The 25,655-nt window shown below is 52.2% G+C and overlaps 1 protein-coding gene across 2 annotated transcripts; it reads left to right on the top strand.

Moving 5' to 3' along the window:
- Positions 1-781: 781 nt before the first annotated feature.
- On the top strand, positions 782-24,423 carry MERTK (MER proto-oncogene, tyrosine kinase). Of its 2 annotated transcripts, none has more exons than XM_084283896.1 (19): positions 782-951; positions 4,579-4,945; positions 5,399-5,499; positions 5,707-5,880; positions 8,151-8,237; positions 9,113-9,228; positions 12,573-12,756; positions 13,067-13,218; positions 16,577-16,727; positions 16,946-17,099; positions 18,495-18,580; positions 18,921-19,016; positions 19,343-19,423; positions 20,046-20,138; positions 20,268-20,386; positions 21,146-21,255; positions 21,601-21,760; positions 22,153-22,289; positions 23,865-24,423. In XM_084283896.1, the coding sequence occupies exons 1-19, from the start codon at positions 891-893 to the stop codon at positions 24,346-24,348; spliced, it is 2,913 nt and encodes a 970-aa protein (XP_084140022.1). In that variant the 5' UTR covers positions 782-890; the 3' UTR covers positions 24,349-24,423. The 2 variants fall into 2 exon arrangements, with proteins under 2 accessions (XP_084140022.1, XP_084140021.1); XM_084283895.1 differs by having other exon boundaries at positions 16,574-16,727.
- Positions 24,424-25,655: the final 1,232 nt, after the last annotated feature.

Below are 25,655 nucleotides of genomic sequence, written 5' to 3'. Positions count from 1 at the left end.
CTCCTCATTTCCTCCCAGTGCCATCAGGAGTCATGTTCTGCTTTGCTCCTTACACTAAATCACTAAATGGTTTGTGTCATGTATAGGTTTCATTTGGCTTTTTTTTTTTTTTCTGTTATTTTATTTTATTTTATTTTATTTTATTTTATTTTATTTTATTTTATTTTATTTTATTTTATTTTATTATTTTATTTTTAAATGTCCCTTTCATTCTCTGTCCCCTCTTGCCCTGCTGTTCTGGTCCAAGAAAATACCGGGCGGGTGGCAGGCACCGCGCTGCGCTCAGCGCCCTGTGCTCTCCCCTCCCTGCAGCCCAGCTCCGTGCCTTTCCCCCCGCAGCGATGTCCCGCTCTGCTGCCGTGGGGCTCTGCAGGACGAGGAGGGTGGGAAGACAGGAGCTGCTCCCCAGAACATGCCTGCGCAGCCCTAGTACCTCCCTGCAGACCCAGCCAGTCCCCAAGCACAAAGTTGTCCCTCCACGGACAACGGGAGGACAAGCTCACGCCGTGAGCAGCAGCGACTGCGCCCAGCATCTTGGCCCCACGGGGATCATCGCGTCCCGCTCCCGGCTCCACGCAGGACCACCCCAAAACCAACCCCGATGCCTGAGAGCCGCAGCCTGCGTCCCGCTGCGGGACACCCCGTCCCGCTGCTGTCCCCGCCCCGTGCTCGACGCGGGAGGCGTGCCGAGCCGTGCCAAGCCGTGCCGAGCCGGGCCGGGCCGGGCTGTGCCAAGCCGTGCCGAGCCGTGCCGAGCCGGGCCGGGCCGGGCTGTGCCAAGCCGAGCGGAGCCGTGCCGAGCCGGGCCGGGCTGTGCCAAGCCGAGCGGAGCCGTGCCGAGCCGTGCCGAGCCGGGCAGGGCGCAGCACGGTGCCGGTGGCCGTGCCGGGATGGGTGGCGGGCGCCGGGCGCTGCTCTGGGCGCTGCTCTGGGCGCTGCGCTGCGGGGCCGGTGAGTCTGGGGGGCCCGGTGGGGGGGCTGCGGGGCTGCGGGGCTGCGGCTGCACCCCCCCGGCGCTGGGGATGGGGACGGGGGGCTTCGGGCGGCCCGGCGGGGGCGTCGCTGCGAGCACAGCACTGTCAGCCCCTCCGCGGGGGGGGGGGGGCAGCGAGCAGCCGACTCTTTCTGGGGGATGCGTGCGGAGAGAACCGGGTTTGCCCCCCGCTGTGCTGGGCCCTGGGTGCCTCGGTGGGGCTGGGGTCTGTCCCGGTGGCCGTGGGCAGGTTGCGGGGTGATGGTGCCAAAAATCACTGCGGAGCATCGTGGTTCGTGGCACCGGCACGCTCCTCGCGGTGCTTGGTTACCTGGAAAAAGCAAGGCAAACAACTGGAGGTAGTTTGGGGGCTTACAAGCAAAGCGTCCATCAGCAGGGCTGCCCCACGCTTCGCTGCAGCTGGAGCTGTTGGGGGTCTGTAGCCCACCCTGAGGGTTGCTGGATGGTCATGGATCGGTGTGAAGACGTGGCTCCCGGCAGGAGCAGCAGTAATGCCAGAGTGTGCTTTGGGCAGGGGAGAGTTAACAGGCTTGGCTGGAGCTGTGGACGTCTGCAGTTCGGGGAACTCCCTGCTGTTTTTGGGTTTAAGCAGAAATCCTGGGCTGTATGAATACAAAAGATGTGTGAGCCCCAGAATCTCTTTGGCAGTCAGGTGTGTCCCCAGGGGAAATTCATTCCTGACAGCCTCAGGGGGTGGGTTGGAGGTAGGAGACCCCGCAGGCACTCTGCAGACACTCTGCATCCCTCCTCAGGTCAGGCACTGTCTGAATGTGACGATTCACTTCAACAAGTGCCTGACCAGAAAGCTGTTGTCATCAGGTGAACTATTTCCAGTAATGGGAAATCCAGGGCTACAGATGTACAATGCTTTTTGGCAGACCTGCGTGTTTTCTAATACCTTCTGTACTGGGACCACAGAAGGACAACTTTTTGATTCACTCACGGGGTGTGAGACTCCCTGTTTATTGTTGTCTTCTGTAATAAAGTATCTTGCATCTAAGACAGACAGGCTTTATTGTTAAAACACCCTTCTCCTAGTAACTAGTAACTAGTAGGCACGTAGTAGCAGAGAAGGCACGTAGGCTAGTAGCAGAGAAGGCACGTGAGACCTGCTGGCTGGATGCTGAGCATCATTATTCCCCTGACACCTGCTTGGTCATCAGGCTTGGTTATTCCGGCGCTAGGTTTGGTCTGTGCAGTGTACTATGGTGTTGCTAGCACTTAGTTTTGCTTCCAATCCAGGTATGTCTAGCGAGCAGCATCATGCCTGCAAGTGGATTTTTTTTCCATGCCAGCTTTTCCCTCGGGCCATGCTGTGGGAAGTGATGGAGTTGCTCCAGCATGGTGGGCACCCACGCATGCCTGCCTCCAGCCCCTGGACTTTGTCTTTTAGGGCCAGCCTGAGCAAATCACTCTGGACATGGGTGAGAGGTGCCCCGTCAGGCAGGACAAATCCCTTGGAGGACACTGCAAAGATATCCACACCCCAAACAGCTGGGGAAGGGGGGTGCTCAAAAGGGAGCCCTTGGTTTGATGAATTCCTGTTGCCAGCATGAGTCAAAGTGGAAAGTATTTAATTCCTGGGCCAGCAAATACCTCTTTCCATTTAATCAGTACCAAAATTGAGGCTAAGATCCCCTCAGCTTTTTGAAGTTTGTCCTTAATGCGGGGAGAGCTGGTGATGGCCAGAAACTGGCCCCGGGGAGCACAACAAAGCCCTGCAACGCAGCGCGAATGCTACTGGTTCGATTTGGCGCCTGCTTTACCTTCATTCAGCAATCTGAAATTCTGCTTGCTTGGATTGTGTTGGGAAGCAAATGCCTCTGGCCTGGCTAACCTCTGCCAGGAGACAGGGAGGGTTTTGTGGGTTGCTCGCTTGTTTGTTTGCTCTTGGAAAATGTTTGTGGGGCTATCTGCCCCTCGAAAAGCCGGTCACCTGCATGCTGTGAGTAAATTTCTGTAGGCTGCCTTTAGCTGCAGTCACATGGACTTTGTTTGTGTTGCGATGGTGGAGATTAGGAAGCATGTTTGGAAAGCTTAGGGTCTTTTTTTTTTTTTTTCCTGAAAGGGAAACCCATTGTTTTGTGTGTTAACCAGGGAGAGGCTTTCTCTTTCCCTGTACGACCAGGCAAACTTTAAAACTCTTCTCAAGTTTCTAGCTAGAAGTACTATTTCTTGAGGGTTAAAAATAGTGAGCAGTTTAGCGAAGGAATATATCCAGCCTCAAAATTAGGTTGTGTTTCTTGGCTCTGAGTAAAGTACACTGGGCTCATGCTCCATTACTCACAATAGTAATGACGTATCTTTAAAAACCTGGAGCTGTCTGATGTTTCAGGACTGAGACCTGCCTCAAAACAAACTCAGCTGAACTCAGGTTAAATAAAATGATCGTACTTTCTACCTGCAATGTTATTTTTTAAATTGTGAGGGTTTTGTTTTTTTTTTGAAGAGGCAAATTAATTGAGATGGAATTCCTGTCTGGCACAATGCCCTTCCTTGCTGAAAGCAGCAAGGAAGATTTACCAGTCCACTTGGGATTTCTGAATGCCTGTAAATTCCCCAAAAAGCTCAGAAGGAGTGTTGTAAAAGCACCTTCTTGTGGTATATTCTCTAGATCTTCTCTCTTGTAAACATACATTTTTGTTTTGGGGGAATTGCTTTCCATGGGGCTGCTCTTGGTTGTGACTGGTGTGGGTTGCATGAGGAGGAAGGAGGAGAATGCAGTTCAAGGACTTTGTGTGTTAAGGGATTTGTAGGTGGGGAGGAGAAGCCCACAGAAAGATCTGGTAAATAGCCTTCTCTTGGGAAAAATGTCTGGAAGATGGTAGTCTGTGGGAGAACAACGCTAAACAGCAGCCAGCTCCTACACACCATCTGAAGGCATGTCGTTGTCGGCCTGCAGTTATTTTCCTTACCAAAGCAGCTCAGCTAGGGCAGTTCTCAGCAGCGGCATTCGTGACTGACTCACAGAAGCCTCCCTGGTCAGGGGCAGCTGTGGATGCACAGGGCGGTCACAGCAGGATTGCCCAGAGCACTGCGTTTGCCCCACGTGTCACCCGGTCCACCAGGCTCTGTCCCCCTGTGGCCGAGCTCACCCTGTGCTGGGAAGGGAGCAGAGAGCCTAAAATCAAACAAATCCCCTGCGGGGACTCTTTCCCAGCTGGAAATGCCTGAGATGAGGCCCCTGAAGGGGGTTTTCTGAATCTGAGTCCCAGATTCCTCCTGCCCAGGGTTCCTTTTATGTTCCAGTCCCGAGGGTGCAATTCAGCACAAACGGCTCCTGCCTCTCCCCTCCTAAAAGAGAAGGAGCCCAGCACTTTCTTTAGCTTGGGTCTCTCTGGTTTGCTTAAAGGTGTTTTTGGAGGTGTTGCTTGTATGTGTTCAGTCTTGGAACAGCCCCCAGCTCTGTTTCCTCCCTGGAGCTTCTAGAAGAGCTCCCTTGGAGATGGTGAATGTTTGAAGCATCTGTAAATGAACTACCTTTAATTATTAATGGAAGCAGTGACTCTTGGCAGGGTTTTGGAGGTGGGGGCGTTTTTAGAAGGGTTACTGGATGGTGGTAACAAAACTGAGGTCTCTTGCAGATGATGCTGGCCAAAGGCCGTATCTGTCACTCCCGGCGGCAGCCCCGTTGGCAGAGTCCCACCGCCCCAAGCGAAGCCTTGTCAGTCACCAGCCCCACCAGGGCACAAAGCAGGCCTGGGAGGAGCCTTCAGCCAGCTCCCTGGGACAGATTAAATTTAACCCCACGGTGGGACACATCGTGATTAATGAGCACAAGGATGTCACCTTTAATTGCTCCATCAAAGTACCTCAGTTGCTGCTCCGGCCGGACGCCCCTGGCATTTCCTTGTGGAAGGACGGGAGGGAACTGCACATACTGGACCGCATCGCCACCAGCCACTTCGAGATCTCCGACGAGGATGAGGTGGCCATGACCTCCACCTTCAGGTAACCGGAGCCATCCTCCTGCAGATGGGGAGGAGGGACGTCAGCGTGGCTCTTGAGAAGAGGTGGGGTGCCCCACAGCTATCAGGGGCTTGGGACTGGAACTGGGAACGGGTGACGGTGTTTGGGTGTGGGAGGGCTGGATTTGCTGTCACTGAGTACCCAGGGCAGACTGTGACACCTTGCTGAGAGAGGTCTGCCCATCCTGCCCATGACAACCCATCTGTATTAAAGGCTGTGCCAGCAGAGCAGCCAGCAGCAGAGTTAATCTTCATTCAGGCTCTCCTTAGCCCCCTAAGCCAGGCTTTGCAACCCCAACATGTGTTAGGTGTGTGCTGTGGGGTAGTTGGTACTGATTTAAACGCACATCTAGCCTCTCTGTGTCCTCAGTGGGAGCGGTGTGCAAGGCAGGTCTGCCCCTCAGAGCCCTCAGAACCTCTCCCTTCTCTCTCGTAGCATCCGTGCTGCTCAGCGCTCAGATAACGGGTCCTACGTCTGCAAGCTCAACGTCTCTGGCATGGAGATTGTGTCAGACCCCATCTCGGTGCAGCTGGAAGGTGAGCTGGAGGCAGAAGGGCCAGAAGTGCTGGAGGTGTGAGAGCCCTGAGCCCTGGCTGAGAGGCAGCTCCCGGGAGCTGAGAGCTGCCATCTGCCCGCCAGAAATGGGGGGTCCTGCATGGGAAGAGGCAGCCCCAGGTGGGACAGTGTGGGGTTGTTGTTGGAGCTGTGCTGCTGAGCTTGCTGAATCTCTTGTGTCTGTGCAGGGCTCCCACACTTCATTCGGCAGCCTGAGAAGCTGAATGTCACCAAGAACAGTCCCTTCAACCTCACGTGCCAAGCTGTGGGCCCGCCAGAGCCTGTGGAGATCTACTGGTTCCGCAACAATGTTCAGGTTAACAAGAAGCCCCACATCTCCCCTTCAGTCCTGATGGTGCCAGGTGAGCCCAGCAGTGTCCCTGCCATGGCAAACTGGGATGCCTCTGTGTGGCTGTGAGGGATGGAAGGGCAGAAGCATGTCTCGTGCAGTCTTACAGCCCATCACCTTGGCCTCACAGCTCCTGGTAGGCAGGGGAGGTGTTCCCATGTGCTGCCACCCTGCCTCGTTTTTGTTTGGCACTGTGTGTTGCTGGTGCTGGGCTGGAAGGCTGCAATCGTGTCACCAAGCACTGAGTCAATGCTGTGGGGCTGTGATGGCACACGAGGGGACCTGTTCCAGGGGGAGCAGATGCACGATTTGTCAGTCAGAGTAATAGCAGGGAAGCGTGTGGTAAAAAGTATGTGTAGTGACCTCGGAGAGCATTTCTGTGGGCACTGGGTAGCTTTGCTGCCCACACAGCTTGGCTCTTAGGCATCTCTTTGGGGACCTACATCCTTGAATTTTGTTTAGAGCCCTGCAGTTAACAAGGAGCATGCTCTCATGCCACCCCTTCTGGCTGCTGCTGGAGATTTTTTTCCTTGGAAGAGGCAGGGCACTCAAATTCTCTTTCCAAAGCAAGAAGCAGATTTTTCTTGTAGCCTGTGGCCACATCAACCAGCACACTGCTGCTTGCACAGGCTGTTTTACTGGTCATCCCCTTTTAATGTCTCTGGAAGACCTGGAGTTTGTCCCTGCATCACATCTCCCTGCCAGCCTGGTGGAGCATAGGGAGAAAAGTCCTGCATGTAACATAAAACCCAGAGTGGTTTTGCTGCAGAGGCAAAAGAGAGGAAGGGCTTCTTGATTTTGCTCACACGCAGGAGGCCACTAGACTATAACTGACTTGTCTTGGCATCCAGAAGCATGCTTTAAAAGGCAGTGAAAGCCGGAAGAAGTGACTCATTCCTCTTGGATGTTCTTGCATCCGGTTGGCACATGCTGGATTGGGTTATTTGGACAAATCCCTCTGTGTCCAGAAGCTCTCACACAGAAGGGGACTGCTTCAGGTGTGAGTAGATGCTTGACAAGTCCAGGGCACCACAGCGAGCCCCTCATGCTGCAGTGGTGGAAAGGCATTTCACTAAATTCCTCCCTGGTAAGGATGGTTTTAAAATATCGATTACCAGGCTTTTGGTACAGGATTGTGTCCTGGCTCTACTAGATTTGGTGTCCAAAGCTCCTTGATTACTCTGTGGACCCGGGTTAGTTGGGTTTATTTGAGTTGTACAACTACAGAAATCTGTTTTCGTTACACTGGAGAGGAAAAGGCTGTAAAAGCAAGGCTTGGACATTACCCAGACATCAGCAGGACATGTTAATACAGTGGAACAGGCTGGTACACTGTTCCCTGTCCCCATTTCCATCCAGGGACAGCCACTCTCTCCCCTCTTTGCAGCTGACCTCCCAGCGAACTGCTGTACACTCAGGTGAATGAACTGCCGAGTCAGATAACTGTACTGTGCACTTTAAAGTAGATCTCTGCAGGCTGCCAAGCTGAATTAAAACTTCTGGGAATGCTGTGCACAACTTGAACCTCTCTTTGGGAAGGCAGTAGGTGATGTGCTCCCTGGCACCTGTGCCACCACCTGCCACGAGGGACAGCCTTTTGCCTGCAGTAACATCCTTTGCATGAGACAAAAATCCAGAGCCACTGTTGCTTGCTGGGGTCATCTTGCACAGGCTGTGCTAACGCCCCAGGGGAAACCAGCAGCAGTCTGCATTCGGGTATTTCCAGCGGCCCCCAAAAGCGGTCTTTTTCCACTACCAGCTGGGAGATTTGAGCAATCTTTGAAAAGCAATAGGTCATCTGATTCAAACTGTGGTGGTGGGCTCTTCTGCTTTCTGCCTTTCCCTTTTTGAACACAAAACAAGTGCTTACTCAGGAGGTTGTGCAACGGTGCCGTCGAAATGTACAGTCCTGTCCTGTGTGCGCAGCTCGCACTGACTGCATGCACACGCTTGTGGTGAGGAAGGTGGGCAAGCTGCACCAGTGCGGGTCACCCTCGGCCAGCCAGCTGCCAGTGCAGAAGGGCCGCAGTAGGGAGTGTTAAAAAAGAGAGATGGGAAAGAAGGGGTCTTTTGTGGTGCGGGAAAAAGAAAACAAAAAAACAAAAAACAAAACAAAAACAAAAACAAAAAAAAACAACAAAAACAAACAAACAAACAAACAAACAAGCAACAGTAAGACAGAGGAAGCTGCAATGGTCTTCTGTGAGCAGCAGGTGGTGAATTGGTGTGATTTGGACATTTTGTGAAGGTGCAGTCAACAGGTCCTCATTTTTTCCCCTGCAGGTCTCAATGAAACAGCACTGTTCAGTTGTGAGGCTCACAACAGTAAAGGGCTGACTGCTTCAAACCCAGGGCAGGTCAATGTGAAAGGTAAGTGGGAACAAGGCTCTAGCGTTACCTGTTGAGTACAGATCTCTACAAGCAGGAGCTGTCCTGATCTCCACCCTTCCTAGCAGTCATTCTACAGAAACTGAAGGTGGTATTGTTAGGTTTTCCATATTTATTTTTCCCTCTTTGAAAACTGTATTTAAAATCAAGCAGGATGCACGTAGTAGCAGGGTCATCCAGTGCTGCTTCGTCATTTGGACTAAGCCTAGTCCCAGTACTGCAGCCATGGGAGGAAGCACCTAAAAGCACATTTGAAAGCAGAACTGTCAAACCCAGGGTAGGTTTCGGAAGGGCTGTATCACTCTTTTCCTTCCTTCACAACCAGGGCGGTGCTCACAATTTTCCATAGGAAATGATGGAAATTCTCGACATTCTTGATGGGACCCACTCCAGCAATGCAAGGAAGGTGTTCCCCAAAATATGTCATTGCCTCTAAGCAACCCAGAGTGCTCTTTCAGCACACAAACATAGAATATGGTCAAAACAAATGACTTCTGCTTCCCTGCCCAGTGGTCTAAAATATCCATGGTATGCTGGTTCAGGATTCGGCCGCGGCTGTAGGGGTGCCCAGAGCAGTTCCTGGATTTCTTGCACAGTTGAACTGAGCCCCAGGAGCTGCCTGGGGAAGCCTGACGTGCCACTTCTGTGCAAGGGCATGAACCAACAGGGCTTGTACCAGGCGTGCGGGTGGTTGTGCTTTCGCACAAGCCTTCCTGCGGCCATGTGCCCTCCAATGCTTGCCTAACCTCCCCAGCACTGCGTGTCCCTACTAACCAGGGTGGGCTGAACATCCTGTAGTTCTCCAGCTTAAGGGTGGGCAGGTTTAAGAGCTGACTGAACTCGGATTTTCCTTGCAGGAATGCCATCTGCACCCACCAGCGTTCATGTCCTCAATAGAATGGCCCATGGTATCATGATCTCCTGGGTGCCAGGCTTCGATGCATTCTCTGCCTTGAGCAGCTGCAGTGTCCGGGTAAGTGTGTGGCTCTTGCCTCCGCAACCTTCCTCATGCAGATGCCCAAAGGCAGGTGGAAATCAGTGTTGTTTGGCATGAACCACACAGATTTGACCAGGGCATCAGTTTGGGCAAACTGATCAGGACTTTCACAGTGGGCTAGAAAGGGGAAGCTGTCATGTTGTCTCACCGGTGCCCTGCAGTCCAGGAAGCCAGGGAGTTTGTGGTTGCATGAAGCCAAGAAGTCAGAGCTAAGGAGCGAGCAGAGTCCCCAGGTGCTGGGATTTGGGGCAGCTGGAGCACTGCTGTGGGGCACAGGAGGCTTTACAGGAGCTGCTGCAGACCAGCTGCAGGCCTGGTGTGGGCTGCTCGCAAAGTGCAGCTTTGCTCTGCCTGTTGTGGAAGAAGGGAGGAAGGTTGGTGAAAGGGGTCCTGCAGAGAAGACGAAGGAGGAAGGTACCATGCTGGGTGCCATCACCCAGACAGCTGTTTTGGTGGACAAAGGGAACAGGATGCAAATACTGGTTCTCAAATTGTGAGTCATTAGGGCAGAAGTTCATCTCACTTGAAATAGATAGAAAAGATGATTGAAGAGGGAAACAGGAACCTCTAAATTGAGGTTTTATATCTCTCAGTCAAGACAGCCAGGTTGTCATGTCTCTTCATGGAGAGATGCCCAGAGATGCTCTGAGTAGCTCTTTGGGAGAATTAGTGCATCTTGAATTGCTGCTAGCACATACTTGTCCCTACTTTTACCTCCTGATCAATGCTTCCCACACAGGTGGCCTTCCTGATGGGTCTCAGAGATGGAGACTTCTCTCAGCTCTCCACTCCTGACACCTTGTGAGTCCTGGGAAGGAGCTGAGGGGATGTCTGACTCCTGGACAAGTCAGAGAAAGCCATCTTTATAGCATTCATGAAACCCTGCAAACAATTTCTGCCTGCTCCCTCTCTTTGACATTGCTGGGTTTCATGGTCCAAGACCATTGCTTGCTTTCTTCTGGATGTGCTTTTTATAATGGTTATTCTGTATTCTGGTTCAGATAACATACAGTCTACTCTGGGATGAGGAGTGGTCTGCTAGGAGAGACCCTACAAAGAGTGAATTCAGTGTATTGTGACAGCCAAAATTTTGGCATTTACAAACCCTCTGTATTCATTAACTTCCATGTCAGAGCAAACCCTATGTTCTTACCTCAAAGGTCTTATCCCTTTCAGGACATAAAAAGTTGTGTGGTTGAAATATACCGTGTGAACTCTTACTGGTAGGAAGAGAAAACGCCCTGAAGTCTGGGTGGCAGCGGTGACAGCGGAGCTCCAGCCCTAGGCAGGGCTGATGCCCTCCTGTAACCCTCAGATATCCTCCTGCAACTCAGAGCTCTGCTAGCGCCCATGCCTGGGCGAAAGGCACTGTGGGGGAAAGAGCTGGAGGACAGACTGTTTCAGCCATCTCCACCATTTTTGTGTGACAGCTTCTCTGACCTCCCAGGAGAGAGAGGATGTTTGAAGGCAGGTAAAAGTGAAAGGAGTTACAGAGGGGAAAGGTACTCGAGCTAATATTAGCACCGTGTCCACTGCTGCGTTCCTAATGGAGCTCAGGAAGCGGGGTGGAGAGCCAAGGAATTTCCTATGACTTAATGTTCATGGTCTGTCATTAGGAAATAGCCTTTCAAATTGGAAAACAAGACATGATATCTGGCAAAAACACAGTTGTGACTAAGCCTTTTTGCTCCTGTCCCCTTTGATAATCCCCTAGGTTGAGTGGTGTGGCCTGCTGACCATGTAACTCATTTTTGAGCATGCTGGTGCTTAAAATGGAAGCTGTTGGTATCACACCCGGCAAGTTCAAGTTAAGTTTATAAGAAGCGTGATTTTTTAAAAACGCTTTAATCTGGTAGGTTCTCTCCAGAACACAGGTATAGGATTGAGATAGTGGATCTGGGTTTGGTGCTCAGAACAGCCAGTCTCAGGGGTGTTCTCAGCAGCTGCTTGCAAGTTTATCTGATGGCAGCTCACCTCCATCAAATCAATTTAATGACAGCCTGGGGGCCTTCTGAGCTTTATGAAGCTGAAGCTGTTTCATTTTTGCTGGAAAATGCATCCACTGTCGATGCTGAGACCGTCTTGCACACACTGAGCTACCTGGCGTTGTTCCTCAAGCCCAAAGGCAGGTCTCTTGCCATCCCCAAAGTATGCATGGAGACTTCTGGAAGGAGTGTACGACTTTCCATTCCTGGTTCATGCTGAAACACATCCTGCCTTGGGTTGTCTTCTGAGCTAGCCTCGCTTGTGTTGTTCCTGCTCTTTCCTCTTTTTGTCCACTCTCCCAGCCCAAGCTGCTGTCGTGGTGCTTGCTGTGTTCCCAGAACTTTGCTGATGCGTGTAGAAAGCAAAACAGAAGAGGTGGCGTTGAGCAAGCGGGTGGCTCTCACGCCTCATCGGAGCTGGAGCTTGGTGTCCCAGCCTCATGTCTGGGGTCGGATCAGCCCCGTTATGGTCTGCGGCACTGCCGGCTGCACTGCACACAGGTCCCAGCACAAAATGAGATGCTTTCCAGAGAGCTGCATGGGCCCTGTGGGCAGTGACATGGCACTCGTGCCAGCCCCTCAGCGAGTCTCTTCAGCCCTGATATGTTGCGAAAAACAGTTCCAAAAATCATGACTTGTTTTTAATGTATTGAGTTCATCCACTCTGTTACATGTAATGATGGAGTTTAATGAGGTCTGCAATTAGTTCTTCCAGAGGGTTTCATGAGAGGGAAGTCTGTGCTAATAAAGTGAGGTCCCCAAAGGGAGAGAACCTTTAGAGCCTTCCTGAGCCACATGTTGCATCTAGACCTTCATCCTTAATACCCTTGGCAGCCCAGTGTCTCATCAATTTGTCTAATGCTCCTCTGAGGCAGTTTATTCTCTTGGCTCCCACAACATCTGATGACGGTAAGTTCTGTGCTATAATGATGTGCTGCATGAAAAAGGACTTTCTTTTGTTTGTTTGAGATTTGCTGCCTGGTAATTTTATAGGGTGCTCCTTTTGCTTCCAGTCACAAGAAATAGCAAATCATCCCTTCCTCCCCTGTCTACAGCTTCACACATCTCTGCCATGGCCCTGCTGCAGGTCTTTCTTTCCCACATGTGTTTCAGACCTAGTCCTGGGTTCTGTGAATGGCCTGCTGTCAGCTTTCCACTCGGTGGAGATGAGACAGCATCCAAGAATGAGGCCTTGGTGTTGTTTTGATGGAAGAGAGAGCGAGAGAGAGAAGCAGGGCTCTAGATCCTGTTTACAGATGTAAAATCCCGCTGTGTGTCTCACCCTGCAGGTTGTTGCTGACTAATCCTTGTTTCTGGACTGATTTTTCAATTAAGGTCAAGGAAGCTGTTCCACGAAGCAATGTCTCACTTCTGCTCTTCAACACCTCGGTGCCTCCCCATGTGTATCACATCCAGCAGCTGTGGCCCATGGCAGACTATAACATTAGTGTTTCCTGCAAGAATGAAGTTGGCTGGTCAGCATTTAGCCCCTGGATAACTGCCAGTACCACGGAAGGAGGTAGGAAGTGAGTCGCTAGCACTGAGAAGGGTTTCCCTGCCTGAGGCGTGCTACTGTGCTTTGTGCAGGACCATCTGGAGGAGGTGCTGGTTCAGAGTGATGGTTGCTTACGGGTTGGGGCATCCTGACTCCCTTGACTGGAGAAAGGAAGTTTACCCATGGGTGATCAATCACCTGCTGGAAATATTAAAAGCTATTGGAAATACTGCATGCTACCTAGTTGAGCTTATTTTCAGTCTGCCTACTGTGTCCCCAGGGGCTGTGCACATCCACCTGGCCCTCTCACCTTCTTTCTCTTTGATTTCTGCAGCTCCTACAACCCCTCCACTGAATGTTACAGTTTCTTTCAATGAATCCAGCTCGCTCCTGGAGATCCGATGGGTGAAGCCACCCCTGGAGAGGATACATGGAGAACTGCAGGGCTATCGCATCTGGCACAGCTGGCAGGACTCCAAGGGGTTGGTAAGTCACCAGGGGAATAGGGATGAAGCTTTGAAGCACAGAAAAAATCCCAGCAGGCATCAAGCAAGGTTGTCTCATTTGCTCTTGGTGCTTCTGTGTGTTCTTTCTGAGCCCATTTGTCTGTTGTCTTGCACTTTCACCTGGGCTTCTTATATACAAGTGGTCTCTCTGGTGCATGCTAATGGGGTGTGTAACTCATGGTGATGTCCTGTGTCTTTAATATTGGGAAGAAGCAGGTCTGCCTAAAGGAGATGGGGCTTGTCCACCTTGGCTCCTTGGTGCCAGTCAGAATCTGCTTTAAAATAGAAGGGAGATGCTCTTGGTGACAAAAACCTTTGGTATGATCTTTGGAGCGGCAGTAGGGATGTTGGCAGCATCTCTTGGTGCTTTTAGCAACGAAGTCAATTGTAAGGTGTTTGGGAGAGTTTGCTCCCTGAATTTCAAATCATTCCTTACTCAGATGGGATTTATTCCATGCATTAACTCTTCTGCAAACTCAGTGCAAAAAGGCACAGAGTTTTTTAGCTTGAGGAAAATTTTGGGGCAGGTTGCCCGTCCATAAGTATGTGAAGTTATTTGGCACGGCCTTGCTTGCCTTTCACAGGCTTTGGGGCATCTTAGAAGCAAAGGGTTTTGCTTAGCAGCAAATCTTTTGGGCAAAGCAACACTGGAGATGGGAGACAGCATCCCATCCAGGCTCTGCTTGTGGCTAGGGAGCCTGTGGATAATTGCATGGAAGCATCCAGCCATCGCCTCTGCACTGTGGTTTGGTCTCCCTCTGTCCCAGGCTGAAAGCACAGAGAGGCACTGAAGACCTAAAGCCTGCGTGGAAAGAGTGACTCACGCTCTTTTTTTGTAAGATGCTGCATTTTCTGTTCTCCTTTTATGTTTCTGAAAAAGAGCATGTATAGATCCAGACCGAATGAAGTCAGGGAAACAATATTATGGTCTTGTGACTGGCATGGAAAAAAAATGCTGACACATTTGTCATCTCCAAGCAGTAAGTAAAAAACAAGACTTGCCCTTTAAGCTCTGGGAGCCTTTTTTTTTTTTTTTTTTTTTTTTAGATAACGTTTCCAATTCAAATGCTTAAGCGGTGAAATTTCTGCCTATGTCCCTGGTTAATCGGTGTTCTCATTCATGCTGGCTTACAGGAGGCTTGAAAATCCCCTCTGGTGTGGAGTAAGTTCTGAAGGGAGGTAGCTCTGCAAGGGAGGTATTTTCTAGATAACCTTGGCTTTGCAGACCAAAGGGTGCAGTTGTGCTCGTTGCTGATTTGTTTCATCAGCTTATAGGCTTTCTGGAAGGCAAAAAAGCCTGTACAAGCATCTGGAGGCAGACAGACAAAAGCAGGGGTCAGCACTTGTTTTTGTAAGGGCTGTTTCAGAATTGAGAGGCACGGCAATGGCAGTGGTCCCACATCCTCTCTCCAGAGCACCTCTGGGTTGGCTCCCGAGCTGCTGTGGTCCGTCTGCTGGAGCCGATGGACAAACAAAGTGAAATACAAGAGCAATGTGCTTGCTGTCAAATGGCAAAGCTCTTATTTTCCAGAAATAAATCCCCTGCATTTCCACTCTGGACAGGCTAGATATTAAATGCCAGATACTCCCTACTTCTTTTGTCCTCCTGTACTTTTTTTGTACACAAGCGCAGCAATAATACCTGCCCTTCTCAGGTCAGACTTCCCCCAAATAATGATCATTAAAAAATCCTGGCACAATCAATGCGGTGGGATTCTGTATTTCTGTGTCAGCAGGGCCACCTGCAGGCCTCCTTTGCTCCACAACTAGTTTAAAAACGGTATTAAAAACCTCAAAAACTCTTATTTTATTCTTAAACCAGCAATTCCTGTTTGACCCATGCTTCAAGGAGCTGGGATGTGAAGAGATTCCTCAACCACCACAAGACTCATAAAAATCATTAAATTTGGCAGTTCTGTCCTGCCGGAATTGCTGTCTGCATTGAAAATGTGCTCATGTTCTCCACAGTCTGTTTGATATCTGCGCGACGCTGTCCTCAGATGACACAGCAGGGCTGCGTGAGATATTAAGGGATCTCTGCGGCTTTTTGGACTGGTGGCAGGGAAATGATCTTGTGTGGATTTCCACCGAAGGATGCTGTTAAAGCAAGTGGTTGGAAAAGAGGAGTGTGGGAGCGTGCATCAGTCCAGTCCTGGTCTGACCGTGCGTGTTCCTCAGGGCAGTGCCTTCTGCTAGAGCCTGTGGAGCTCTGCCTGGTGCTTGTACACGTTTCACATCCGTTTCTGTGGCTTCTTTATGACTGGGAACAGGAACTGATTCCCTCTGGGCAGTACTGATTTCCTCCTCCTTGCCCACCTCTGCCGCTGTTTTTGCCGGGCAGCGTGAGGTTGGGCACAGCTCGGAGCCAGGCTCAGCGGCACGCAGCAGCCCGCCAGGTGCTTTGCACATCACAGGGCGGTTGTGTGGCAGCTGTTGGTTTGCGAGGAGTAGAAGCAGGCACTTTCTCAGCCACTTGGCTGAGTCACGAGATTGGGAAACAACAGGGAATTTGCAGGGATGGGGATCGCTTGGGTCTTTATCAAGGAAAAAAGCCTGTGTCATGAAATGCGCCAACTTCTGTGATGTTACCGTGCGAGGAAAGATGCTGCTAGAGCTGGAAATCCTCTTAGCTTGGTGCAAACCCACAGTCGGAAAATACCTGCCCTAAGAGCTACTCCTTGCAGCAGGGTGCTTTAATGCCGAAGCCAGGAGCCAGTGGAGAGGTGCATGCGAAGGAGTGGCGGCGTTGTGTCACTGCCGCTGGCAAACACAAGCTCTGCCAGCGTGGAGGCTCTCGGCACTGACCAGCAGAGCCCACGCTGTCCCCTCCTGTGTCAGACCCCCCGTGCTGCATAACAGGCATGGGGAAGGTGTCATTCCTTGCACTGTAGGAATGCAGGTTGGCATTTAGAAGCAGGGAACTGAGTTGACAACGTGTTGAAGGGAGAAGGCTCTGGCAGAGAGGTGTTTCAGACCCCAGAGCATGCAATGCCTTTCCTCCTCCCTTGCAAGATGGCTTTCGTGCCTTTTTCTGGCTTGGGCTGCTGGTCCCGTTGCTGTTGACAAGCAAAGAGCAACAGAGGCACAAGGCTGAGGCGGGAAACACTACACAGCTCCTTGCCAGATCTCATCCGGTCCTTTCAGGGCTATTATTCTCCATAAATAACTTGCTGTTTCCGCTCCATTTCCTCTGGGCTTTTAGAAGCAAAGCAATGCAGGACTTTTAATGAGGGGACAATTCTCAGTAAATCGCTGGGTTTCACTCCTGCCATGCCCAGCTGGTGGGGATGGGCTGCCGTCTGCCCCAGCCCAGGCTTGTCTCCTCTCTCCTCCAGCAGAACATCTCCTCCGAAGCCCAGCAGAACAGCAGCATGGCCCTCCTGCCCGTGGTGGCCACCAATGCTACGTGCTCCGTACGGGTGGCGGCCGTCACCAAGGGGGGAGTGGGGCCCTTCAGCAGCCCAGTGGAGGTCTTCATCCCTGACAGCGGTAAGGGGACGCCCCTCTCTGCATGTGTGGCCCGGGTGTGGGTGGAGGATGGCATGGGAGCCTTGGGCATGCTTTGGTAGCCAGGAGAGCTCCCCATGTGCCACTCCAGTCCTTGCACCCTGCTCTCCTGTGTAACCCCTGGGGTTTTACTGGGCCTTTGGAAATGATCTCTGCAGTCTGACTCCTTCAGCAGCTCTGTTAATGGGATGTTTCCTTAGGGTTAATAACCTCAGCTCCCTCTTCGACTCCAGCCTCTGGGAACGCAGACTCCTTTATCATAGCCCTGGGCTTCATCTGCGGGACAATTGCTGTCGGGCTGATCCTCTGCTTGTCTGTGGTCATTCAGAAAAGATGCATGGAGACCAAGTATGGGTAAGCAGAAGGGAGAGCAGTGGCGGTGGTGCTCCGAGCTGGGCTGGTCCCAGGCACACGGGGCAGGGCCCGGCAGGGGAGCTTTGCGAGCAGCCCCCACTGGATCCAGAAGGCTTCTGCTTCCAGCACTGGCGTTGTTCCCCCAAGTGGCATGTTTTATGCCAGGGGTGAGGGACCCCTGAGTGTATTTTTACTGCAACAACAGTATTTCCCCTCCCTTCCTCAGTCTAGCAGTTCACCTTTCGCTTGCTATTCCTATTTTTAAAGGGAAGTGAACTTGTGCAGCTTGGTGTAGGGGTTGGCCTTGGCATTTTGACACAGTGGTAAGAGAACGAAGTTGTATAATATCCTGTGTCCTGTGACCTAGAGAAACCCCTCCTGCCTCATCACACACTAAACATATCTTGGTCCAAAGGCTAAGTGCAACACCAGCGTCCCTGAGCAGACAGCCTGCCGCTGGACTGCACTGTGACGTTTTTGGTAATGTGGACAAAGGACTGTTATCTACAACAATAAGCCAGTGCTACTCACCCACCCTCGTGACTTTCTAAGTGGCATTTAATTGCCCTGTCGTATTATTTGTGTTAAATAATTGTGGTGGTGTTAGCAGCTTTTCTTACAATTGCTGCCACTTGGGTGTCTGCTGCCAAACAGAAATATGATAAAATTAGCTCCTTTGGAAGAGCATCATTTCAGCAAGGGAGTTTGTTGAGCTGCTTAGGGAACCACATCTGCTTCAGTCTCCCACAGCATCACCCCAATCCCAGTCTGGAAAATGGCTGCGTGTAAGAATCTCTTTTCTAACTGGTGTAACATTATGGGAACCTCTCTGTCCTTGCACTGCTAGCTCTGTGGAGCCTTTTGTGTTCTTGTTTCCCAGAGCTGAATCTCTGCATGGCCCTGCTCTAGAGAGGTTGCATGGCTCCTCCCAACCGCCTACCATCATTTCAGGGCGGTGCTGTACAGCTCCCATAGTTTCTTTTTGGTTAAAGGGTTGTGGTGGCCACGTGCTAATGCGGAGCTGGAGCATTGACACGTATCACACAAGAGGAGGGATCGCTTTAGGAAGCAGTGGGTCTGGGCACCATACTCCTACCAGCCCAGACTGCTGTCTGACTAGGAAATGAGTATCCCATTTCCTCCCCAAAATACCTCTGTGACTCAGTCCTTTGTAGATCAGCCATGTTTATCAAGTGGCTGTTTTGATCGGATGTTGTAGGCAATGGCACTGATCCAGTGAGAGGGAAATGAAAAAGATTAGAGCAAATGTACATTTCCTCCTTTGCTGCTGATATTATGGGTAGCTCTGTGGTCACCCATGCCTGCAGCTGCAGTTCCTTGAACAGAGGAAAACCAGCTGAAGTGGCCTAGCACACTCTCTTTCTGTCCCACCAGGAATGCCTTCAGCAGAAATGACTCAGAGCTGGTGGTGAGTTACACGGCGAAGAAGTCCTACTGCCGGAGAGCTGTCGAACTAACATGTGAGCATTCTCTTTATCCCTCCACGAGGAGGTGAGGGGCAGCAGCAGGGCAAGCCAGCAGTGAATGTGTGCATCCAGCTAGGGGCTTGATTATTCTGTTTTTTCACGTCTGCCAAGCTGGCCACTCTCACCTGGTGCTCTGTGAAACGTTGATGCTCTGTCTCTAGCTGGATGGCCTACGGGTGTCAGGGGAAGCTCCTTTGCTACAAAGCTACAAAATCCCAGCCCTTGGCCATGTCCCTCTGTTTGTACCACGCAACACCGCGATGTTGTAAATGGTTAGCTCGTGGCTGAGGTGTGTGTGGGAGATGACCTGAGCTCCTTTTCCACCCTCTCACAGTGGGCAGCCTGGGTGTCAGCAGCGAGCTCCAGCAGAAGCTGCAGGACGTTGTCATTGACAGAAATGCTCTCAGCCTGGGGAAGGTCCTAGGAGAAGGTGAGTGATGGTTCTGCTGGGGGCTGGGGATGGACACACGCCCAGACTGATGGGGCAGGGGCTGCTGCTGCTGCTCGTGCCATCGCCTGGACCCAGGGGATGTGGAGGAGATGGTGGGTCAAGATAACCACATGTCAGGCTGGGAATTCGGACTCCTGCATTCCTGTCCTTGTTCTGCCACTGATGAGAAGCAAGTCTGCCCCCTCAGCCTTTCAGGGACAAGGTCTCCATCTTAGAGCATTTCCGATTTTTGAGGAGATAGGGATGTCCCAACTGGTGGGGCTTCAGGATGTGGATAAAGTGCTTGCTTCTTTCTAACGGTGCAGGGGAGTTCGGGTCAGTGATGGAGGGACGTCTCAGCCAGCCTGAAGGCACCCCACAGAAGGTGGCTGTCAAGACCATGAAGAGTAAGTTGCCCCAGCCTTGCAGACCTTGGTGTAGTTCATCCAAGCGGGTGCTGGCACTCTGACCACAGCTCCTAGTGCCAGATGGAGAGAGACTGAACTGGGGCAGTTGGGTGGAAGCTGGGCAGCAGAAGGGAAAGCATGGTGGGATGCGGGGTACAGGGTGTGGGTTGTCTCAGACCCTTTTCCAAACAATGACCAAGGCTGTGATCTTTGCTGATTTCCACCCAAAGCCTTGCTGGGAAGTGACGCTCATCTTACTTCCAAGTTTGCCTTGGAGAACTGGGAGGTGACAGTACCTGTCTCCATCCAGATAAGAGATCCCTGGCTTTTTGGGATCCCCAAACAAATCTAACCTTTCCTCATGCTCTCATGCTGCAGTCTCCATCCACCCTGGGCCTGGTGCTTCTGCACAAATGGCACAGGGCTGTTCCCTGCTTGCATGTGCTGAATAACCCGATGCTGGTGTGAGCCTCTGATGTGAGGTCTTCCCAGCCTGTCTCTGTCATACTGTCCCTTCACCCTCACCCCCGCAGGCACTGTGCTGTGAAGGGATGTGGCAGCAGTGATTAAAGCGTTAAAGCTCTCAGGGTTTTACAGTTCCTCCCTTTTCTCCGCTTCCCAGTGGATAACTTTTCCCAAAGAGAGATCGAAGAGTTCCTCAGCGAAGCAGCGTGCATGAAGGACTTTGACCATCCCAACGTCATCAAGCTGCTAGGTACGGGCTGCCACTGCCCGCCCTCCAGCTGGGCTGGGGAGCGGGGCTGGGGAGCTCAGGTCCCACATGTCTGTAGGACACCGTGGTGCCTCTGCCCATGGGGCTGTGCAAACTGTCTGTGTTTTCCAGGTGTGTGCATCGAGCTGAGCTCCCTGCAGGTCCCCAAGCCCATGGTGATCCTCCCGTTCATGAAATATGGTGACCTGCACAGCTTCCTGCTGCGGTCCCGGCTGGAGATGGCCCCACAGGTAATGAGTGCAGGGAGCAGAAGGCCCTGTGCCTGCAGGAGCGAGGGGTGACTGTGCCTCTCTTGGGAACAGGAGGCAAAACCTGTCTTAGCTTTTGGAGAACATCGAGAGGACTTGGTTGTAGTCATGCTCCCTGCCTTGTCAGGTGTGGTGGTGGGATATGGCTCCAGAAAAGCCTGTGGGATTTTTGCCTTCCCTCTCCAGGCTGAACAAGCCCAACTATCCCAGCTTCTCCTTGTCCACCATCTTATCCAGTCCCACCTTAGATGTCTCCTCTGGACTTGCTCCAACACGTCCGTATCTTTTCATTCTGAGGAGCCCCAACTGGTATCCAGATGTGGCCTCACCAGTGCCAAATAAAGGGGAAGAATATCTTCTCCTGACCTGCTGGCTGAACTCTGGCTAATGCAGCTGGGTACGAGGTTGGCCTTCATCAGCGCAAAGGTTCATGGCTGAGTCGTGGTCAGCTTGCTTCACACCAGGACCCCAGGGTCCTTTTCTGCAGAGCTGCTTTCTAGTCAGAAATACATGATGTTAAGGCAGCTAGTGGGATCGGCAACAAGGAAACTATCTAGTTGCATTCAAGAGATGTGAAAGGAGGAAGCAAAGGTGTGAAGGGCAAACTACACTGCTACAACAAACCACAGAGATATATGGTTTGCCAGGATGGGCTCTTGTGGCCAGTGGAGGCATTTCAGGTCAGACCATACGTGCTTCCCAAAGCACTCGGGCCACCTAACCCACATCCTCCCTTCCCAGTTCGTGCCCCTGCAGATGCTGCTGAAATTCATGGTGGATATTGCCCTGGGGATGGAGTACCTGAGCAGTCGGCAGTTTCTCCACAGGGATTTGGCAGCTCGGAACTGCATGTGAGTCTGCTTTCTTCTGTTTTGGCCTGGCAGGGTGAGTATCAGTGGAAGCCCTGTGGCTTTGTAGCACTACGAATGAGCGTGCAGCTTGGGTTTCCTTAAGCAAAACCTCCCTTGGTTTGGAGAGGCACAGGCAAGGAGATCAATCTCAGGTTTCTAGTTCAGAATTTGGTGCATCAAGCTTTTCTTTCTTGTCGTTCTTTGATCTGTAGAAGCGAGAGGCAGTCGCATACAATGTGTTTCAAGGGCCAGCCTGCAGAAGGCATGTGCATCAGCCTCCACATGTCTGTCAGTAATGCAAACTGTGCCTCTCCAGGCCTTTCTGACCCTGTTTCCACCTGGCAGGCTACGGGACGACATGACGGTGTGCGTGGCAGACTTTGGCTTGTCCAAGAAGATTTACAGCGGCGATTATTACCGTCAGGGCCGAATAGCAAAAATGCCAGTGAAGTGGATTGCAATAGAGTCTCTGGCAGACCGCGTCTACACCACCAAGAGTGACGTGGTAGGTACCCACGGCTGGGCGGCCAGAAAGCAGGAGTCAAGAGCTGGAGACTGATCCGTGGGTTGAGTCTTCCATGCTTGCGGCACTTTGTTGTGGTTGTTCTTGTACCTTGCAAGTGCAAAAGCCAGGGGAGCGGGAGGCTGTCAGTAACAAGCTGTGCTGACCTTTCATTGCCTGTCCAGCATCCTGGAATAAGTTTCCTGAGTGGGTCACTCGCCTGTTCTATGGCATTGCTTATTATTTCCAATTTTGGGGAAGGCAGGACTGAAGATACAACCATTAGCATTGTGCGAGAGTCCAGTGGATGAAAGGAAGTGACCTTTCCCCATGAAAAGACTCATTCATTCCTCCTGGAAATGTCCTTTTAGCACGCTTTCCCTTTGTTCTCGCAGTGGGCATTTGGCGTTACCATGTGGGAGATAGCGACCCGAGGGATGACTCCGTACCCAGGAGTCCAGAACCATGAGATCTATGAGTATCTCTTCCATGGACAGCGGCTGAAAAAGCCCGAGGACTGCTTAGATGAGCTGTGAGTATTACGCTTCTGTGTCAGGGCTGCAGCATGGCCTGTTTACCTTGTCTAGCTGCAAACTACCTGTGCACTGCTCATCCTTGGCTGATTTTGTTTCTGTGGGGTGTTGCTCCTCGTGCTCCGTGGTTCTCAGTTGCTGACGTCCTTTAAAGGCATAACAATTACTTGTGCATTTGTGACTCAGCCCTGAATTTGGCTGAGAGCCCACAAAGCTGTATCTGACAGCACAACTGGAGACTGTTCTGCTTGCCTGGGTTCCCACCTGCAGCAAACCTGCTTTTTGTTGCCAGGAATCACCTCCCAGCTCACCCCCTCAATTCTCTGACAGTCCCCAGAAACACAAGTTATTAAAGACTGAATTTAAGTTGAAATGATGAGGATTTAACCTTTCCTTCCTTGTGGGATTGACAGGCAGGGAGTGTGCAAGAACACACACACAGGTTTCCTCTTAGAAGAAGGCTGGCCAGAATAATGGTGTGGGTCAAATTTTAAATGAAATTATGACATAAACCAAAAGCTCAGAACCTTTGATATTTTCCTAATCTCCTGACTTTTGACGTGTCTAATAAGAGCCAGATTCCAGAGCAGAGCAGGGTATGACTCAGGAATGGAAAAGCATCTTAACCCCAGGGCAAACCCTAACAAATACCCCAAAAGAAGGCAATGGGTTTGTGGGCCTCACACAGAAGGCTGATGAGCTGGGCTGTTTGCATGGGGTGGGTGGGAAGTGCCAGAGGTCACCTCGCCAGCTCCTGCAGAGATGGCAGCAGTGCCCTCTGCAGTTTGTGGTGAAGGAAGGAGTCAGACTTCTTATTACTATTTTTTTTTTAAGGATAGTATGTTTTGGCTGCAAGGTCTTGCCTAGGGGATGCAGATCTGTGCCCCACAAAATGCCCTGAAGTTACTCAGGGCCTTACAGTGCCTAAAATGTATGAATCTGGGGAGGGAAAACATGGCCATTGGAAACCTCAAAACCTGGCACTCCTGAGCAGCCAGGTGAGGGTTCTTGTCTGAAGCTGCCCGCGTGGCCTTTGGTCCCCAAGATTTTCAGCTGTAATGTTTGAACCCCCCCCTGGCTAAGAGCTGCAAATACAAACCTGTAAGCTAGCAAAGCTGCAAGGAGCTGCACAGCGAGCCCTAACCCCCCCGCTTTTGAGGCAGCAGCCACAAGCCCACAGCCCCGTATGGAGTGCACTTGTCAGAGGCTCAAGCTGCATCCTGCTTGGTGCATTTCATGCCTGCCATGGCCCACAACAAACCACGGTTCCCTGTGGCACTGGGCTGATCACAGGGCTGTGCCTCCATGCGTCAGGCAGTGAGAGAGACTGCAGCAGCTGGTAGCAGCTGCTTGGGCCGATGCGGCCCTGCATCGGGCAGCTGCACCAAGTGGGGGAGCTGCTTTTGCTTTGCTTTAGTGCAAAGTGGCTCAGCACTTACTCAGTTTCCAGCTGTCGGGGAGAGTTAGCTCACGTACATCCCATAGCCAAGTGGTTGCGATATGTGGATGGATGGATAGCGGATGGATGCCAAGTGGTAGCCCTGCGATAGCCGCATCCCTCTCCGCATTTCCAGGTATGAAATCATGTCTGCATGCTGGAGAGCCGACCCTGCTGACCGGCCGACGTTCTCACAGCTGAAAGTCCACCTGGAGAAGCTGCTGGAAAGCCTGCCCGCCCTGCAGGGGCCCGGGGAAGTCATCTACATCAACACCAGCCTGCCGAAGGACAGCCCGGACTCCACCCAGGATTCGGGGTTCCCCCAGGCGGACTCTGACTTGGACCCCGGGGACATTGCCGAGCCCTGCTGCTCCCAAGCGCAGGCAGCCCTGGTGGCCGTGGACGTCCACGGCAGCGAACAATGGGGGTCAAGGTACGTCCTCGAGGGCGAGGAGCAGCTGGGCAGCCCCACGGAGGATGCCTACGTCCCACTGCTGCCCCACGGGGCGGCCCCCGAGGGCTCGGCGTGGACCCAGGCCAGCACCTTGCCCGTTGGCAGCTCCCTTGTGCCCGAGCCACGGTGTGCTGATAGCTCCGAGGACTCCGCAGTGCTGCTGTGAACAGGACTCCTGCACAGAGCAGGGCTCAGAAAGAAGGACAGAGAGATTATATTTTAATAAACAGTCTTATTTCTTCTTGCGTTATTTTCACGGGGGAGCCCGGCCCTTCTTGGGCTGAAGTCACAGGGGGTTTGTGCTTATTTGGTAATTAAATGCCATAACTATTTTTTATGTATCGAGAGGCTGGGCTGGCACCAAAAAGGCGATGCAGCCATGCAGCTGGCCTCAGGTGGCTTTTTCTTTCCTTTTATTTTCTTCCTCTTCTTCTTCTCTCTCTCTCTCTCTCTTTTTTTTTTTTTTTTTTAACTTTTCTCAGCATTTTCCAGGGCTTTTTCAACAGGCAGCCCTGTGGGTGGTCAGCGCTGGCATACAGTCCTCTGGGGGGCTTTCATGCTGCGGGACATCTCCACTGAAAATTGCAAAGTGGATGCCAAGCAGGTGCTCCAGGTGCTTCAAAATCCCCTCTTACAGACCACAGGTTTTGGTTTGTCCCTGGTGCATCCCGGTGGGGCCAGTGGCAGGCTGCAGGGGTGGCCCTGCCACCTGTGCCAGTCGCCGAGCATCCTGCCCGTCTGAGCGCCAAGAAAACCATCACTCCTCCACCAGGACGGGGAGATGAGAGGCTGTAATGTGGAGGCCCAGGAGGGATGGAGTAGCCTTGTGATGCCCTCCTCTGTTTGGGGGGGGGGGGGATTTCTTCTCTCCCCATAGCACGGGCTCATTAGCATGAGCACCCTGCTGCAGGGAGGGGAGACCCCCCCTCAAAAAAAAATCTGCCCTAAGAGCCTCCTCAGCCCTGCCCTGAGCCCTGAGCCTTCCAGCCCCAGCTCTCATTTCTGTGCCATGCCCAGCAGATGGTGCAGGGACCCCGCGTAGTGCAGCATTTATTAAATACTGCTGTGAGTGGTGGTGTGCCGGGCTGGGACAGGGGACACAGCGGGGGACATGGGCTTGGGGAAGGGGCTGCAGCCTGGGGCTGGTGGGCGAGGGGCTGCACAGTGCTCGCTTGCCCCAGCAGCTGCAGGAATGGCCTTTCTGCAAAAAAAAAAAAAAAGGGGTGCTGCAGAAGAGGATCGCGCCAGGTGGATCTGGCCACAAAGATCTGCGTTGCGCGGGGATACCTGGGGCTGACAACATGGGCTTCACCAAAGAGGGGGCACGGCAACGGAGTTTCGTCCAAGTCAAGGCAGCCAGCACGATAAGGTGACAGCAAGTGTGACTAACCACAGACAGCCCCCCCCTTAGAAAGCAGGCCTGGCGCTGCTGGGGGGTGTCTGGCAGGCAGAAGGGGGGCACTCAGCCAGCTC

This window comes from Netta rufina, assembly GCF_964035555.1.
Source record: "Netta rufina genome assembly, chromosome: 3".
In the NCBI taxonomy this organism is placed as follows: Eukaryota; Metazoa; Chordata; class Aves; order Anseriformes; family Anatidae; genus Netta; species Netta rufina.
Note: the sequence above shows the minus strand (reverse complement) of the source record. Positions and strands in the feature narration are given on the sequence as shown.

What these genes read in the sequence shown, in the direction of transcription:
- MERTK (XM_084283895.1), top strand. Translation starts at nt 891, where the DNA reads ATGGGTGGCGGGCGCCGGGCGCTGCTCTGGGCGCTGCTCTGGGCGCTG. An exon ending in GCCATGACCTCCACCTTCAG is followed by an intron (nt 4,946 to 5,398) that starts GTAACCGGAGCC and finishes TCTCTCTCGTAG; the next exon opens with CATCCGTGCTGCTCAGCGCT. An exon ending in CATCTCGGTGCAGCTGGAAG is followed by an intron (nt 5,500 to 5,706) that starts GTGAGCTGGAGG and finishes GTGTCTGTGCAG; the next exon opens with GGCTCCCACACTTCATTCGG.